The following is a 16619-nucleotide window of genomic DNA, read 5'->3' as shown; positions in this document are numbered from 1 at the left end:
CGACAGAAGATCTTTAAACGATCATGCTATATCATTATAGCCACCTTCTGTCCAACACAAAACCAGACAAGCACAGAATATCAAGAAACGGGCAGCAGGTGGGATCATGGATCTGATGAGTTTTTTTGTTGCTGATGAAAATGCATTGAAAATTTTACGAGCTGACATGGCAGTAAGTAGAAAGAAATGGACAAATATTTTAGTTATCAGACTTTTGAATGTCCAGTTTTAGAAACTTCTGAACAGCCCACACAAAACCAGACAGGTAGCAGCCTAGTACAAGGCTGATCCCACTGTATCAAGCTCCTCTACTTTCTTCCTTTCCTATATTATTTGCCAATAAAATACAATCCAACGAGGCCGGAGGTGGGTGGTACAGTGGGAACTCAGTATTGAGCAGGCATTTCAATAAAGGGCACCTTTCAGGAAAACTGATCAAATGGTTGCTGAGGAGCAGACAGAACAATGATTAGAGCAATAAATAACGTAAATGAACTGCTGTGTACAAAATAGGAAATTTCTAACCACCATCAAATTAGATCATTTGATTAATGAAGTGGTGATGTTCAGCACTCATATATATGATTAAATAGCTGTGATTTATGCAAGTAATAAGCCGAGTGTTTCCACAGCTGCTTAATAGAATCATTCATTGACGATCGGGACAGTCAAACAGTGAAACAGAGAGAGCAGGAGAGGGAGAGGAAGTAGAGAGAGGCAAGAAGAGAGAGGCAAGAAGTGGGTGAAGGATAGAGAGGGGGAAGACAAAGAGAAAGGAGGGTTAGAGAGAAAGGGAGAAGGGTGAAGAGGAATGGGAAAATAGAGGTGAGTGAGGGAGGAGGGTGAAAGGGAAAGAGAGAGAGGAAAAGACATACGAACAGATGGAAATGACAGACAGGAAAAGACCCACTGATCCACCTTGCCTGTTCCATAAGGGAAGAAGAAGAACAGATTGTGTTACGGCAAGGGAGAGGCAGTCTGAATCAGCACCAGGAGTGGGTAGGGAATTCCATAATACTCCACAAAGCATAAGAGGAAAAATATAGCAACTTTAAGCCTACAAATAGTAGGAAGGCACTTCTTGCTGAATCTAATACCTTGATAATACTGAGCATCTTAATCAAGGCTTTGGATTTGAAAGGACCCTGATGATATGATGATACATTCAGTGTGGGTGGCTTGTTAACTCGCAGAGGGCTCGTACAGAGATACAATCGTTTTTATTTCACTTGAACAATTGTTGATGCTGCCTTCGAGCTGACAGTTGTACAAATCTGATGTCAGTGTAATGACATTCTACACTCCTTGTACAACTGCTTTCAATCGATTGTCTCCAGTTACATATTTAAGCAAGGCACGTAGATTATTGATCTACTGGATAGATAGGATGTAATGATCTAATGGATAGATAGGATGTAATGATCTAATGGATAGATAGGATGTAATGATCTAATGGATAGATAGGATGTAATGATCCTAGAACATCCTTAAAACACCAACATGTTGGACATTTCACACCGTAGGTAGTGCGTCCACCTTAATCAGATTTGAAATCTGTGACCCTTCAAGATTTAGAATTAATCAGTAGCCAAAACTAAGATTGAAACTTTGGAGTTTGGTAACTTTTTTCCATGATATTTTGTATATATTTAAATATCAACTTTGGAGTAGATTTAACAAATTAACATCTAGCAGATAATTTTGTGTGACGGGACTCATGTTTGTGTTGCATTTTGCTCCATGCAATAGTTGATCTTGTTAGATAGAACTCTCTTTCTGCATTTCTGGGTTATTTTCTTTTATGTTAATGTTTTCTATCATTATTCTTGGTGCAATTGGCATTTAAATCACACAAGGGAGCAGATCTTGACTGTTTGCGATTGTGTAAAAGGGGTGATGGTGAGTCGGCAGCCCGTTTTACATCTCTCCCCATTTTTATTTCTGTTGGGCTTGTGGCAAGACCAGTTTTATTTGCAAAGGAGACCTCAATTATGTAGGCCTTGGATGCAGTAGGAGTTTCTCTCATGTACGCTCCCACTGGTGCAATGGAGAGTCCAAAATCCAATATGCAATTATGGCTGGCGACAACTTGATTGGAGTTGGGGCGTAGTTCATCCCCAGAGGTTGCCTGTATCTCCATAATGGTTTGAAAATCAATTATCTGATACCTTTGGCTTGCAAGCTCTAATTTTGCTGTTGACCAAAAGGAATCTAACTGCCCAAGCGTAACCTGAGTTTGGGAGGCCCCTTGGAACAGGTATTTTCTTGATGGTGTGGCTGTTGAAAGGGAGAGGATACAAGCTCAAGGATCACATTAGTTCCTAAATGTTGTCATGGTTTTCTATCAGAGTGACTACAGTCAACCAGTACAGAAGAATTCTGAGACTTCATAGGCAGCCATAGCTCTATACTCACACTGATTGCTTGGCATCAAGGCAAGATGGCCTGTAGTGACATGCATGGAAGAACATAGCAGCAGACAGTGATCAGTGGCAGATCTGTCCCATCAGGTAGTCCTGTACAAGTGACAATCGATGCTGAGAGAGTGCTGCGTTGTCAGAAGTGCCGTACAATAAAGGAGATTTTAAGTTTTAGCCCCGTCTACCTGTTCAGGTGAATGTTAAAGATCCCTTAGCATTATTAGAAGAGCAGGAAGTTCTCCTGGTAACCTGGCCAACATTCCTCCCTCCACGCGAACAAAACAAATTAACTGTTTGTGGGATCTTGCTGTGTGCAAAATGGTAACTGCAATTGCCTACATAATAAGTCACTGCACTTCATCGTATGTAAAGCCCTGTGACATGTTCCTAAGAGATGTGATACAGCGTTATAGAAATGCAAGTCTTTCTTTGAATGATCTTAAGTAATCAGAGTATTAAAAACTGAGAAAACAACATTTTATTTATGTTATTGGTTACTGAATGCAGTTCATGTGATTTTTAGAAAAGTAAAATCACAGTGACTAGGACTTTATTAGTTGAAGATATGGGTATTCACATTACACAATGATGGTGGAGTTGAACATTATACGTAGGCAAAAATAAAATATACATACATATTACAGAGATTTTAACTACCATCTATCAGGACAATCCACGTGGAGGGGTGTCTAACTCATTGGCCCATCATACATGAAGGCATCAACGTGGCCTAACTTGTCCACCCCACTAAGTCTGATCAATTAGCATTCCCTTGTTCACGAGTCACTCTCCTTTGCTTGCACTGGCCATTCTAGATCCTGGTGTTCTCAACATAACCCATTCTCCCAGTGACTGTTATCTCACTGAAAGTTTTCCTGCCTGCGTTCCCTTGCCAGGATCTCTCTGGGATTGAGATACCACTGTGACTTTTCTGCAAGGCCTTAATTTTTTTGAAAATGTCACTGTTCCCAAGCGAATGTTTGTCCCAACAATAATCTTACCAGCATGCATGTGATGCTAGGCACGGAGATTAAAATATTGAGATTTGCCCCCAATCTTCCTCCAGCGACAATATAGTCCCACGCAAATTTCCTGACTTCCCGTAACCCAGACAAAATGAGATGACAGAGTAAGTCGCCAATGAATCAATGAGATTGTGTCGCCTTCAATTAGATAAGGGCCACAATTGCTCTAAAAGCATGTTAGATGTGAATCTTTTTTACATTAGCAGATTACCTCTACATGCTTTTAATTGTTACTCAATACAGAACATGAGGACGATAGTGTGTGTGTAATACAGTGTAATAATAGTGTGCTGGTGTGGCGATTTCACAGTATGTCTCGTGGTCTTGCAGGCTACCTCTCACGGAGGGACAAAACTTTGGCCTCAGCCTTAAAGACAAGTACAGAATCAGCTCCAACGGAGCCAGAAATCTAATTCTACATCCTTTGTGCAACAGTGTTTGCTGATTCATTTTTTTTAATAGTGATGTTAGTCGATTACACAGAGTCACGACCAGTAGTAGTCTTCAGATGAAGTGAGTTAGAGGGTGGTGGAATAATTGGACCAGGGTAATTCAGTCCCCATCTGTCCTCATTTTCATATTTCCATTATGAATTCCTATGTCCACATTTATAATGGAAACTGTCTATGAAAACCTGCCATGATACAGCACCTCCACTGGTGGGAGGATGCAATTGCACTGTGATAAGTTTACATAGGCAATTCCCATTCTAAATGGAGACATAGCAATTTATAAGGCAAAAAACTGACAAGAAGTGCTTGCAGGCATAAGATTTTTATATATTATGTAGATATAATTAGTGGTATTAAGACAATGGTTGGGGCCTACAAAACGTCTAATTAGTGTATTGTTGTGAAGACTTTTTGAATTGATAGGGTAGATAGAGAGAAACTATTCCCGCTGGTTGGGGAGTCTAGGATTAGGGGACATAGCCTAAAAATTAGAGCCAGGACTTTCAGGAGTGAAGTTAGGAAACACTTCTACACACAGAGGGTGGTAGAAGTTTGGAACTCTCATCTGCAAACAGCAGTTGATGCTAGCTCAGTTGTTAATTTTAAATCTGAGATTGATAGATTTTTGTTAACCAAAGGTATAAAGGGCTAAGGCGGGTATATGGAGTTAGGTCACAGTTAGCCATGATTACATTGAATGGCGGAACATGCTCGAGGGGCTAAATGGCCTCCTCCTGTTCCTATGCTAAAAAATGATTGAATTTCATTATTGGTTCCTAATTTTAAAATTCTGATTCCAAACTGCACTATGGGATGTGTTACAGAGTCATACAGAACAGGGATGGTCCATGTTCAACTCTAGGTCTGTGCCAAGTTAACTGATCTGAGCCTGGCAGCATTAGGGGCATGATCTCTAGGCTAAGGGGGAAAGTTATCCAATGTTCCCGCTCCTGATCACTATCCAGAGATCCCTACTGGGAAGTGTGTGTCTGCTTAAGGTTCCTAACCCAGAGAAACTGAGTTCAATTGGGGTACAGATCCCAGTCAAGTGACTGTTCTTCTCGCTTGAGCGTAGACAGAGTTTTGGCAGGCTATTCTACTATGTGGGCATCACAGCTGAACCTATTCTTAATCTCTACCAATGCGCACACACACACATACACACGAAAGTAACATGCACACATTAACATGCACACGTGCACACACGCACACATCTGGCAGAAATTATTGGATGGTTAACAGGAATAAAAATCCAGGCTCATTTTCCCACTCTTTAGCCTGGGAGGTAGTCGTGCCTCAACTACTGCCCATTCCCCAGCTACTGCCCGTGCTCCAACTACTGCCCATTCCCCAGCTACTGCCCGTTCCCCAACTACTGCCCATTCCCCAGCTACTGCCCGTGCTCCAACTACTGCCCATTCCCCAGCTACTGCCCGTGCTCCAACTACTGCCCATTCCCCAACTACTGCCCTTGCCCCAAATACTGCCCGTATCCTAAGTACTGCCCGTTCCCCAAACGCTGCCCGAGTCCCAACTACTGTCTGCACCTGAATACTGCCAGCAGCCTATTGCCCATACCCCAAATACTGCCTGTGCCTCAACTATTGCCCATACCCCAACTACTGCCCATTCCCCAACTATTGCCCATACCCCAACTATTGCTCATGCCCCAACAATTGGTTGAGTTCCCAACTATTGCCCACACCCCAACCACTGCCCGCACCCCAACCACTGCCCACACCCGGCTACTGCCCATGCTCCAACAATTGCCCGTACCCCAAGTGTTGTCCCTACCCCAAATATTGCCCGTACCCCAACTATTGCCTGTGTCTCAATTGTTACCCCATCATCAAATACTGCCTGTGCCCCAACTACTGCCCGTGTTCTCAACTATTACCCCACCCTAAATATTGCCCAGACCCCAACTATTGCCTGTGTTCCCAACTATTTCCCATTCCCCAACTACTGCCAGTGTCCTAGCTATTGCCCGTACCCCAACAACTGACCGCACCCCAACAACTACCCGCGCCCCAACAACTGCCCGCACCCCAACAACTACCCACACCCCAACAAATGCCCACAACCCAACTACTGCCCGCATCCCAACAACTACCCACACCCCAACAACTACCCACACCCCAACAACTGCCCACGCCCCAACAACTGCCCGCAACCCAACTACTGCCAGCACCCCAACTACTGCCTAGTTGAAATCAGATGGGTGATCCAAACGGAGCCGTGCCTGACCTGCATGGCTCGGTTCCCCACCAACCAGTGCAGCTGCCAACTGAACCTACCAGTTTTTATATTTCTCCTCATTGTTTTTTTCAAAATTAAAACCAAAATTAAAAGGTAATGAATTCATAGCACCAGGTGTGCTCGAAAGCCCAATGCAGCCTTGTCGCTAATCTCCTCTTCCCCTGTGTACAACCGCGGTAAATGGGACTCAGAAGCAGATGTCTGGTTTAGAACAAGACAGTCTGGTTCTGTTGGTGATATTTTTAAAATTAATCCGGCTTTCCAATCCTGGATTTTAAAAACGGAGCTGCCCGTGCCCAGGAGAATCCGAACAAGCTCGTGTAAGTGTGAAGTGCACACCCCTTCCGTGCTGTGCACACGTGCGATCTCCGCCATATTTTGCACACTCAACCGTTGTGGAAGTCCAGGATTGGACCTGAGCAATAGATGTTTGCCCTACTTGCAGGTAAGGTTGCCAACTCTGGTTGAATGTATTCCTGGCGATTTCATCACATGATAGAACATAAGAACATAAGAAATAGGAGCAGGAGTGGGCCATTCGGCCCCTCGAGCCTGCTCCGCCATTCAATAAGATCATGGCTGATCTGATCCTAATCTCAAATCTAAATTCATGTCCAATTTCCTGCCCGCTCCCCGTAACCCCTAATTCCCTTTACTTCTAGGAAACTGTCGATTTCCGTTTTAAATTTATTTAATGATGTAGCTTCCACAGCTTCCTGGGGCAGTAAATTCCACAGACCTACTACCCTCTGAGTGAAGAAGTTTCTCCTCATCTCCTGCCTCTAACCTCCCTGCCCAGTCAAATGGCTCTTTTTTTCCATCTCCAATATTTTTATAACAATAAACAAAAGACTTCATAGAAAATAAAAAAAACGCAGCATTTTTTTTTAATGACCCTAGTTTTCTCCTGGGTTTTTGCTCGCAACGGTGTCCAGGAGATTAATCTTCAATTCCTGGAGACTCCAGGACAATCCTGGAGGGTTGGCAATGCCACTTGCAGGAGAATTTGCCACAGTGACACTGTCCCTTTTAAACACTTCCCACATTCAATTAGTTAATAAAACTTTTTTTTTTCTTTTCCCGAATACGGAGAATTATATGTTACATTATTCAGCTGAGGAAGCGTTTGTGTGCTGCCACCTACTGTTATTGCCAAGAATGGTTTCCAACAGCTGGTCAGGCAGCCAGACAAGGTATGGATCTCATGTGTCTTGCAGTTGGGGAACAGTCACTAGCAGGATAGCTGTCACTGAACGACACGGCAGTGACCCGTTCAAGGGACTCAAAAAAATATATAAACCGAGCAGAGCTTCCGGCATTTGTGAATGTCACCTGAGTTCCCAAAGTCAGGCTGCTGAGTAATTTTTTTTTAATAAACATTATTATTTACGAGAGCATGGAAGGTAGCGACGGTTTTAAATCACTTCACAATCGCACAGTGGCAGCCTCTTTTTTTGTTTGATGTGCAGGTCCTCTGATGCTGTTTGAAGATGGAAACAGCACCCTGTGAAATAGGAAACAAATGTGTTGTCCATCTTATCACACAGATGTGGAGATGCCGGTGATGGACTGGGGTTGACAATTGTAAACAATTTTACAACACCAAGTTATAGTCCAGCAATTTTATTTTAAATTCACAAGCTTTCGGAGGCTTCCTCCTTCGTCAGGTGAACGATTTCACATCGTTCACCTGACGAAGGAGGAAGCCTCCGAAAGCTTGTGAATTTAAAATAAAATTGCTGGACTATAACTTGGTGTTGTAAAATTGTTTACAATTATCACACAGAGCCTGAGGGCGCACAGGATCAGGGACAGGAGTGTTACTGGGTTACCTCTAACCGTACATTAACAGGAAGGGACACCCTCTGGTGTCATGTAGCATTTTGTAAGAATTAAGATGATGTGGTGATAGCGGCCCTGTTTGGGAGTGTGGGATGGGGTGAAATCACAGCTTGGTGCAGAGGCAGAATGCTTGTGCACTCCTACTTTAAGATATCAATGAATCAATCCCAGAAATAAACGGGGCAACAAATGACTAACTGACCCATCACTCCCGTCCCCTTCCACAGACCTTCTGCTTGGTCATAGATTTTACCACAGCTCATTTAACCTCCCAAGGAGAGGCTCGACAAAGTTATACCCTGCGCTCCCGAAGATAGTCCATCAAAACTCCACAATCCCTGTCTAACCACGCATCCTCCATTATACACATTTGATCCTCAGAACGACATTTCCATTCTCCCGGTAGTTTAAGAACGGTCATGTTCCACACAGCATTCAATCAACCATTTCTGATCAGTTATCCATCCCAGCTCTGTTATATAGGTGCGAATCAAAGCCAAATTGTCTGCTTTAGCTGGGAATCTATTCCGTAGGGGGAATTTTATGAAATTGCACTCCCGGAACAGAGCCTCACCTGTCAGGAGCTCATCCCAGGAACTCGGATGCACACCTGAATTCCCGATACGTGCTCCCGATGGGTGAGGCTCTGTGTCAGGAGTGCAATTTTATAAAATGACCCCTCACGTATACTGCCCACACACTCATTGCAGAGGACTGGATCCGCACAGCGTTTTATAATGTTTGATCACTGACACTGATTATAAATATCAGTCGTGCCTTTAACTAGCTATTCACCCAACCCTTTGCTAAAACAGTTAACTGATAGAAGACTTATTCCATTTGCTGGGAGTTTATTTGTTGCAGATGTGGGAAACATTTGTTTTATTTTCTGACCTGTATCAGTTTCCACTTGTAACTCTGGTCCTGCCAAAAGTTACTTACCTCACTTGCCAGCTTGGCTCAGTTGGTACAACTGTTGCTCTAAGTCAGAAGATTGAGGGTTTAAACCCCACTCCAGGCCTTCAGCACAGAATCCAGGATGACACTACTGAGGGCAGTGCTGCAATGTTGCAAGTGCCATCTTTTGGATGAGACATTATAGTAGGGTTGCCAACTCTAGTTGGACATATTCCTGGAGGTTTCACCACATGGGCTCCTGCCAACTGCCCCGCCCAGTCAAACAGCACTTTTTCCATCTCCAATGTATTTAGCACTGATGCATAAAAGTGTTTAAAGAAAATGAAAAGAAAACAGTTTTTTTAATACCCTGATAACCTTTCTCCTGGGTTACTTGCAGCAGTGCCCAGGAGATTAATCTTTAATTCCTGGTGACTCCAGGTCAATCTTGAAGGGTTGGCAACCCTATATTAAGTTGGGCCCCCCCCCCTCTGCCTGTTCCAGTACATATGAAAGATCCCATGGTACTATTTAAAGCAAGGAGTTTTTGGCCAATATTCCCTCCCATCGGCCAATATTCCCTCTACAGCCAACATTCCTTCTCCCCAGCCAACATTCCCACCCCTCGGCCAACATTCCCTCCACACCCAACACCACCAAAAAAAAAACATTCACCGGTCATTCATCTCATTTGCTGTTTTGTGGGATCCTGCTGTGTGCAACTGCGGGATTGTGTTTGCCTACAAAGCAACAGTGTCTTCACTTCAAGAAGTAATTCACTGGACGTGAAACACTTTAGGACTCCATGAGGACATGATAAGATGAGATATAAAAGCAAGTGGTCTCTCACTGATCCCCCTCTGAGTGCCTGGAAATCACAGAACAAAATCACGGGGGCTGAGGAGTGGAAATCAGTAGCACAAGTACGCAAGCTATGCACTCTTAGAAATGCCTTCCGTTCCTCTCTGCTGAGACTCGCTTCACAGGTGGGCTTACTTAGATCCTACCTGTACGCTGTGAGAAGCCGTTGTGATGGATTATGTATTAGATTCTTTCCTGCTGCTTGGCAGCACACACAGGGTTGAATTTGGGACTGTTAGCTGTTTCTACAAGCTGCATAGAATAAATATTCTGCTCTGGTATGCCAAAGGCATCAGTGTGTGTTTATATCTTGAACCCTCCAAAGAGTCGTTAAATATGCTAATGTTTGTTAAGTGCAGAGTTGTTAGTATAACTCAGTCCCTGATAGCCAACTATAATGTCTGCAATCACAGGTTGTTCATAGTGTTTGGAATAAATTAAAGGGTCTAGCCATCCGTTCAATTCAAGCATCCTATGTGATTGGTATCCTGGTGATTTTTTCAAGGTATCTGCTGGTTTGGCAGCTCTGAGTTGGAAAGACAGAGGGGTAGACTTGGTGTGTTGATAGTTACTTGGCAGCCCGTTTTACATCTCTCCGGATTTTTATTTCCGTTGGCTTCTATCGCCCGTTTTACACTATCGCACAAAGTTAGGATCTACCCCTTGTGGTTTTAATGCCCTTGAATTTCTCCCGAGGAATTGGGGTTACATGTTGGCAGAAATCCAGCCAGTGACTCGGTAAGTCTGAGGCCATCTGGGAACTTGAAGCTAATCAGAGGCTCTGTGGTTGAGTTTTACCACGAAAGGGGCTTTATGGAATAATTTTATGTTAAGGGGTTAACGCAGAAGTGCCTTTGTTATTTTGCATTTTGAGAAGAATAATAAATTTGGTAATTACCATAAATATACAGTTTGTACTGTTCATTCACCTGTTTCACCTAAATAAATTATTGTTTTATAGCCTAAGTCTTGGCCTGATCAAACGTATAGTCTTCTGCCTACCGAGGATGAGGAGATCACACATAGTATATTGCAGTAAACTGGAATAGTGAAGAGGGGTCTCTGCTGACCCCTGCATCTTGCTACATTTACCTCGATATTGCGATTGAAGGGATGTGAGGATATTTTCACTGCTACAGGGAAGGGGAGGGAACATTGCTTCAATTTTTATGGCCAATGATCGTTCGAACTTCATTAGCATATTTTTTTACCAGGTGTGTTTATAAATATGCAGTCTTACCCCCTGCAATGTGAATGGCTCCATCCTTGTGAAAAGGTTGCAAAAAAGCTTAAAGTGCCACATCATTGCAACGTTTCTATCCTATCTTGGTGTACGTAGACCTGTGCAATGGCATCACATTCGCCACTACAAGTTTTTTGCACATACACGAAAGAAAACAAACGTTCGAGAGACAGACTTCACGGTGGGCCCGGTCTGTGTTTTCCAGGAGGATCCTAACTCCCAAAGGCGGGGTTTCAGCAGAGCAGCCTGTACCTGGCCATTCCAGGCGATAAGCCTAGACCCTGAAGCCCAAAGTGAGGTGGCAGTGCCCTCTTTAAAAGGAAACGCAAGGCTTTACCAACAAACCTTTAAACAAATACCATAGTGAAAGATCCTCATTGCGAGTCTCAACCCGATGATTGGCATTCACTAAGGTTGAAGATTGGATGGGGTGGGGTGGGGTCTTTGTGCTCACCATGTGAGGGATGTCAGTGCTTGGGGAGTGGAATAGCTTTTCCATTCATGTCATCCATTGTTTGTATCAAGAACTCCCAGCTCAGCTACAGCACATCCAACCTTCCTTTACTGTGCCCCAACAATGTGCCTCAACCCTAACCTCAGAAGAACCACCTTTACTGTAGTAGATTGAGCATTCCCACTTCACACACTAGCCATCCTGACAGCCTTTGGGGTGACTTCAGCCAAATGCGTGACCGATTATGGGCGGCTTTGTGCTGTGGGCCAACTGGGAAAGTCAGTGGGAGCTTACTGAGCCTAATAGAGGGGAGGTTTTCATCCCAACAGTTGCAACTGGATTTGAAATCAGGTCCCAGAGGTGAAGGGACATTGTCTGAGCTACTCACTCAAGGCGGATCAGAAATATTACATTCTAATGCTCCAATAGCTAACCTGAATATTGGGATGCCTGTATTCATTAGCGATTTGCCTGTTGTAAGGACACGTGACTTTCAGCCAGTGCTGAGCTCAGTCAGAGGGGCCACGGCATTCGATACTCTTACATTAGCCTGCGTACCGTAATTGTCCCAAAACGGGGGGGGGCGGGCGGCGAAGGTTAATATGGTGGAATGTAGCTGATGCAACTATGTTTAAAATTGCGGGAGGAGAGAGTCCACGATTGAGGTAGTGATGCATGGACTGTACAAGGAGTAGACTGGATGGGCCGATTGGCCTTTTCTTGTTCAACGCTCTCTTATATTAAAACTTACCTTAGCAGCTACAGGGGGGCAAGGCTCACAAGGACGCTATTTGTGAGGCACCTTGGAGTATTTAATGTAAAACAATGTTAAATGGCTCACTAGCACAGAATTTTTAAAATATATATGTCTCTAAGCTGCCAATGAGAAGACGACAGCTTGCCAGAGCCTGCTGGGACATGGTGTGCACATAACTGAACGTTTTAGAAAACAGACAGGTGATTTCCAGCTTATCTTTTCTTTTTTGGGGGAGGGGGAGGATTCTCTGGTTTTAAAGGTCCTATAGTATAAGGTGGGGGAGTGGGGGGGGGTCCTTACAATCTGCACGTAACCGTTGCTGATAATTCTGTGATATGCCGGAGGGATGAGGAAGGGGGTGGGGCGAATGTGAGGTCAGTTGGTCTTCGGGATGTTCCGCAGGTTTTTCAGCTCTAATTCCAGTTGGCGTATTTTCACGTCTTTCTGTGACAGATCTTCCTTTAGCCTCCGGATCTCGTCTTGCTGTCGGAAGAACATTCGGAGGAGCTAAACCAAAAAGAAAGAATTAAAATAAATCAGTCGCATTGATAAGAAGCAGGTGGATTTGTTTCTTATTAATCTCTTTTCTCCCCCTCTCCTCTCCTCTCCCCACTCCTTTCGGCCCTTCTCCACTCCTCTCTTCTCCCTTCCTCTCCCCTCCCTTCATCTCCCCTCCTCTCCTCTCCCTTCCTCTGCTCTCCTCTCCACTCCCCTCTTCTCCTCTCCTCACCTCTCCTCTTCTCTCCTCTCCTCTCCTCTCCTCTCCAGTCCAGTCCACTCCACTCCACTCCCCTCCCCTCCTCTGCTCTCCTCTCCCACCCCCTCCTCTCCTCTCCTCTCCCCCCCCCCCCTCCTCTGCTCTCCTCTCCAGTCCTCTCCCATCCCCTCCCCTTCTCTCCTCTCCTCTCCACTCCTCTCCTCTGCCCTCCTCTCCTCTCCCCTCCATTCCACTCCCCTCCCCTCCTCTCTTCTCATCTCCCCTTCTCACCTCTCCCCTCCCCTCCTCTCCTCAGGGCGCTGACCCTTGCTTGTATTCCATGAGTACTGGCTGCTCTCTGGTACCTCACCCAAATGCCATTCTTCCTGTGTGAGCCTAGTCAGCAAGTATCTGCTCTCTATTCTGCATCACAGTTGAACCCAATCTTAGCCTCACCCAATGCCCATAAGCGTGCAGTTTCCAACAGGGGACAATGTTATTCCCTCTTCCTAGCCTGGTGGCACTGAGGCCAATTGAAATACCCGACTGAGGATGGAACCTGGCATCTCTCTGAGTCGGTACCAATCCACATCTCAGAAGAAAAGAAAGAAAGAACTTGCATTTATGTAGCACCTTTCATGACCTCAGCCAGTGAAGTAATTTTGAAGTGTAGTCACTGTTATAATGTAGGGAAACACGGCAGTCAATTTGCGCACAGCAAGATCCCACAAACAGCAATGAGATAAATGGCCAGTTAATCTATTTTGGTGATGTTATTGAGGGATAAATATTGGCCGGGACACCTGGGAGAACTCCCCTGCTCTTCTTCGAAATAGTGCCGTGGGATCTTTTACATCCACCCGAGTGGGCCTCGGTTTAACGTCTCATCCAAAAGACGGAAGAGGGAAAATATTGGAAAAAAACGGAAGTGTTTTCCAGCTGTCCGCAGACCCACCTCATTCTCTGTCCGGGGTGGCACGTTTTCTAATAGATCGATTCCATTTACTACGACGCTTTTCTTGTCCTTTTTAGGCGCCTTGAAAGCAACGTTCGTGAATTTGTAACCTTCCTTCAAAGACATTAGAATCGGATCTGCAAAAAAAAACACACAGAGCGTAAGAGCTTAGAGAAATGGCAGACTCAAAAATAATGAAGTTAGAGGACGTCTAGTAAACATGGAGTGTGTCAGATATTCCCGTGGATTCTCTAAAAGAAAATTGCTAATTGGCGAATCTTCCTCCCACAACCTATTTGTTGAAGCAGTTCAATGTTACGTTTCATATTAAGTTGTAAACTGAATAGAAAATTTAAGTTCAGAACATTACTTCTGCTTAAACCCTAACTGTTGGACAAGGGACAGAGGTTCAAACTGGTGGAAGGACTGAGATCAGGATGTTCTTCATCTAAAAGAGTAGTCAACACTGGAACCGACTTCTGAGTAGGGTAGAAAGAAACTTAAGAGTCATTTAAGAAACAAGCGGATGGTGTGATGGGAGTACGGAAGGTTTTTTTCTGTGTGGATGATAAAGGATGGGTCAAATATCCTTCCTCACCCATGAGGAGAGCCCTGATCCGATTCTTATGTCTTTGAAGGGAGGATGCAAAGTCCTGCCACCAATGGTAGATCACAAGGAATGGGAGACGTACTGAAATCCAGACTCAAAAGTGTGGAATGTGCAAACTAGAACATAGAGCTGGAATAGGTGGCAGAGTAAGGATAAGGTGATACCATGGAGGGATCTATAAATCAGCTAGTGTTCCTGCTACTGATGGCTATCCAGTGCAAGTGAACGTATGTGGATGTCAGACGAGGAAAGGATCGGGTTCGGGATGCTGTCCATAATTGAAAAGCCCAACAACATTAACGTCCAGGCTCGCACGTGAGTAGCCGTTTGCGTGAGGTTCCAGAAGACGGCTAGCACCTTGTGGAACTGCACCACAGCAAGAGTCAACACTGGGCTTTCAGAATCCTCCCGGATTGATAGGAAACTTGGGAAGTATCTAAAAGGAAAGCGGGAAGCAAAATTATGCCAATAACATAGCTACATTTAAGGGGAAGATAGATAAGTACATGAGGGAGAAAGGAATAGAAGAATATGCTGATAGAGTGAGATGAAGGTGGAAGGAGGCTCGTGTGGCGGAGAAACACTGGCATAGACCTTTTGGGCCGAATGGCCTGTTTCTGTGCTGTAAATTCAATGTAAATTTCAGGAAGGAAACACGCCAGAGCAATCACCCTCAAGTAACCTTTATTTTCTCTGTCAACAAAGATGCAGCTTCTTTTATTTTTCTGTCAGTGTGCAAACGAGGGGTCACTTGCAAGCAGAAAGCATTGCTGTTGAAGTCATAAAAAGTTAAGACACAACTAATCTGTGACTGTAAACAGGCACAGATGGCAGCTTAAGTCGCAATCTGTCTATTGAATAAATACTATGCTTTTTTCATTAAAAAAAAGAGGTTCACCTCAATGTGTTATGGTGAACAAATTGTTGTCTTGTAGGTCTGCACTGGTATTCTCTCTGTGTTGTTGTTTTTGTCTTTACCACTTGGGCATTAAGCATCATACTGGGTGGAGCGCAGAAAGGAAAATCTGGCAGGCCGGATCACCCAGCATCGGATTTTCTTTCCATCCTTCCTGTCAGACTTTCCTTTCTACACTTGGCACGGTTTGATGCCCAGATGATAAAGAGGAAAATCTCCTGCACCGTGTTTTTGGAATTTGTGCTGTGAGGTGAGGTGCTACGACCGTTCAGTATGAGCAGGGTTATCGCTCCAAAAACCGGGCAAGAGGCAGAAGTGAGGGAGGGCAGGGATGGGATCAGGGCTATAGATCTGACGTTTGCCTTGCTCGCCATTAAAATTCTTTACAACCCTTGCAGACTAACTCTCATATCACAAACGTCAGACGTAAGTGAAAAATTATTGACTTCTATCTATTTAAAAAATCCGGTGTCTAGTTTATAGTTTAGAAAGGTAGCCCATTCCAGTTTAAAATTGGACGGACACTAATCCTGATAAATGAATCTTCCTGAAATGTCTTTGTCTGTATATATAAAAGTCTTGCATCCAGCTTGTCTGTCACACTTCAGGTGTCAAACTTTGTATAAAACAACCGAACAATTAAAAAAAAAGGTAGAAAATCAATAATTTCCTGGTTTCTTCTGACCTTGTGAACCTGGATTCTTCCTCCCCCCCCAAAAGGGGAGGAGTCAGGGATTTTACATGCAGCTGCCAATCTATAGGCAAACGTCTCTCAGCAGCAGCAATTAGCCTCTGACTGACCTCACGGCATGGCAATTTACAGCAACTAGCCTCTGACTGACCTCACGGCATGGCAATTTACAGCAACTAGCCTCTGACTGACCTCACGGCATGGCTATTTACAGCAATTAGTCTCTGACTGACCTCACGGCATGGCAATTTACAGCAATTAGCCTCTGACTGACCTCACAGCATGGCTACTTACAGCAATTAGCCTCTGAGTGACCTCAGGTCATGAATATTTACTGCAATTAGCCTCTGAGTGACCTCAGTGCATGAATATTTACATCAATTAGGCTTAATGGGACGCACAACGTTAAAGACAGCTCCAGTTTAGCAGCAGACTAATATGTTGTGCGATGCACGGGATACAGCTCTTGTCGTTATAAAATAGCGAATCCTCCAGTGTAACCATGAGCATCGCCACGGGAGAGCCGCTAATAATTAAAAA

The 16619-nt window shown here is 44.3% G+C and overlaps 1 protein-coding gene across 2 annotated transcripts in view; it reads right to left on the bottom strand.

Moving 5' to 3' along the window:
- Positions 1-7901: 7901 nt before the first annotated feature.
- coro2ba (coronin, actin binding protein, 2Ba) overlaps positions 7902-16619 on the bottom strand; it is a 128486-nt gene continuing 119768 nt past the window's right edge. For both annotated transcript variants that reach the window (XM_067971357.1, XM_067971358.1), the window contains exons 11-12: positions 13863-13999; positions 7902-12717 (exon numbers count right to left, since the gene is read on the bottom strand). In XM_067971357.1, coding sequence (XP_067827458.1) covers positions 12586-12717; positions 13863-13999 — 269 coding nt within the window. In that variant the 3' untranslated portion in view covers positions 7902-12585. The remainder of the gene's footprint in view (positions 12718-13862; positions 14000-16619) is intronic.

The sequence above is a fragment of the Heptranchias perlo genome, chromosome 34 (assembly GCF_035084215.1).
Source record: "Heptranchias perlo isolate sHepPer1 chromosome 34, sHepPer1.hap1, whole genome shotgun sequence".
Classification (NCBI taxonomy): Eukaryota; Metazoa; Chordata; class Chondrichthyes; order Hexanchiformes; family Hexanchidae; genus Heptranchias; species Heptranchias perlo.
This window is presented reverse-complemented; position numbering and strand designations above follow the sequence as displayed.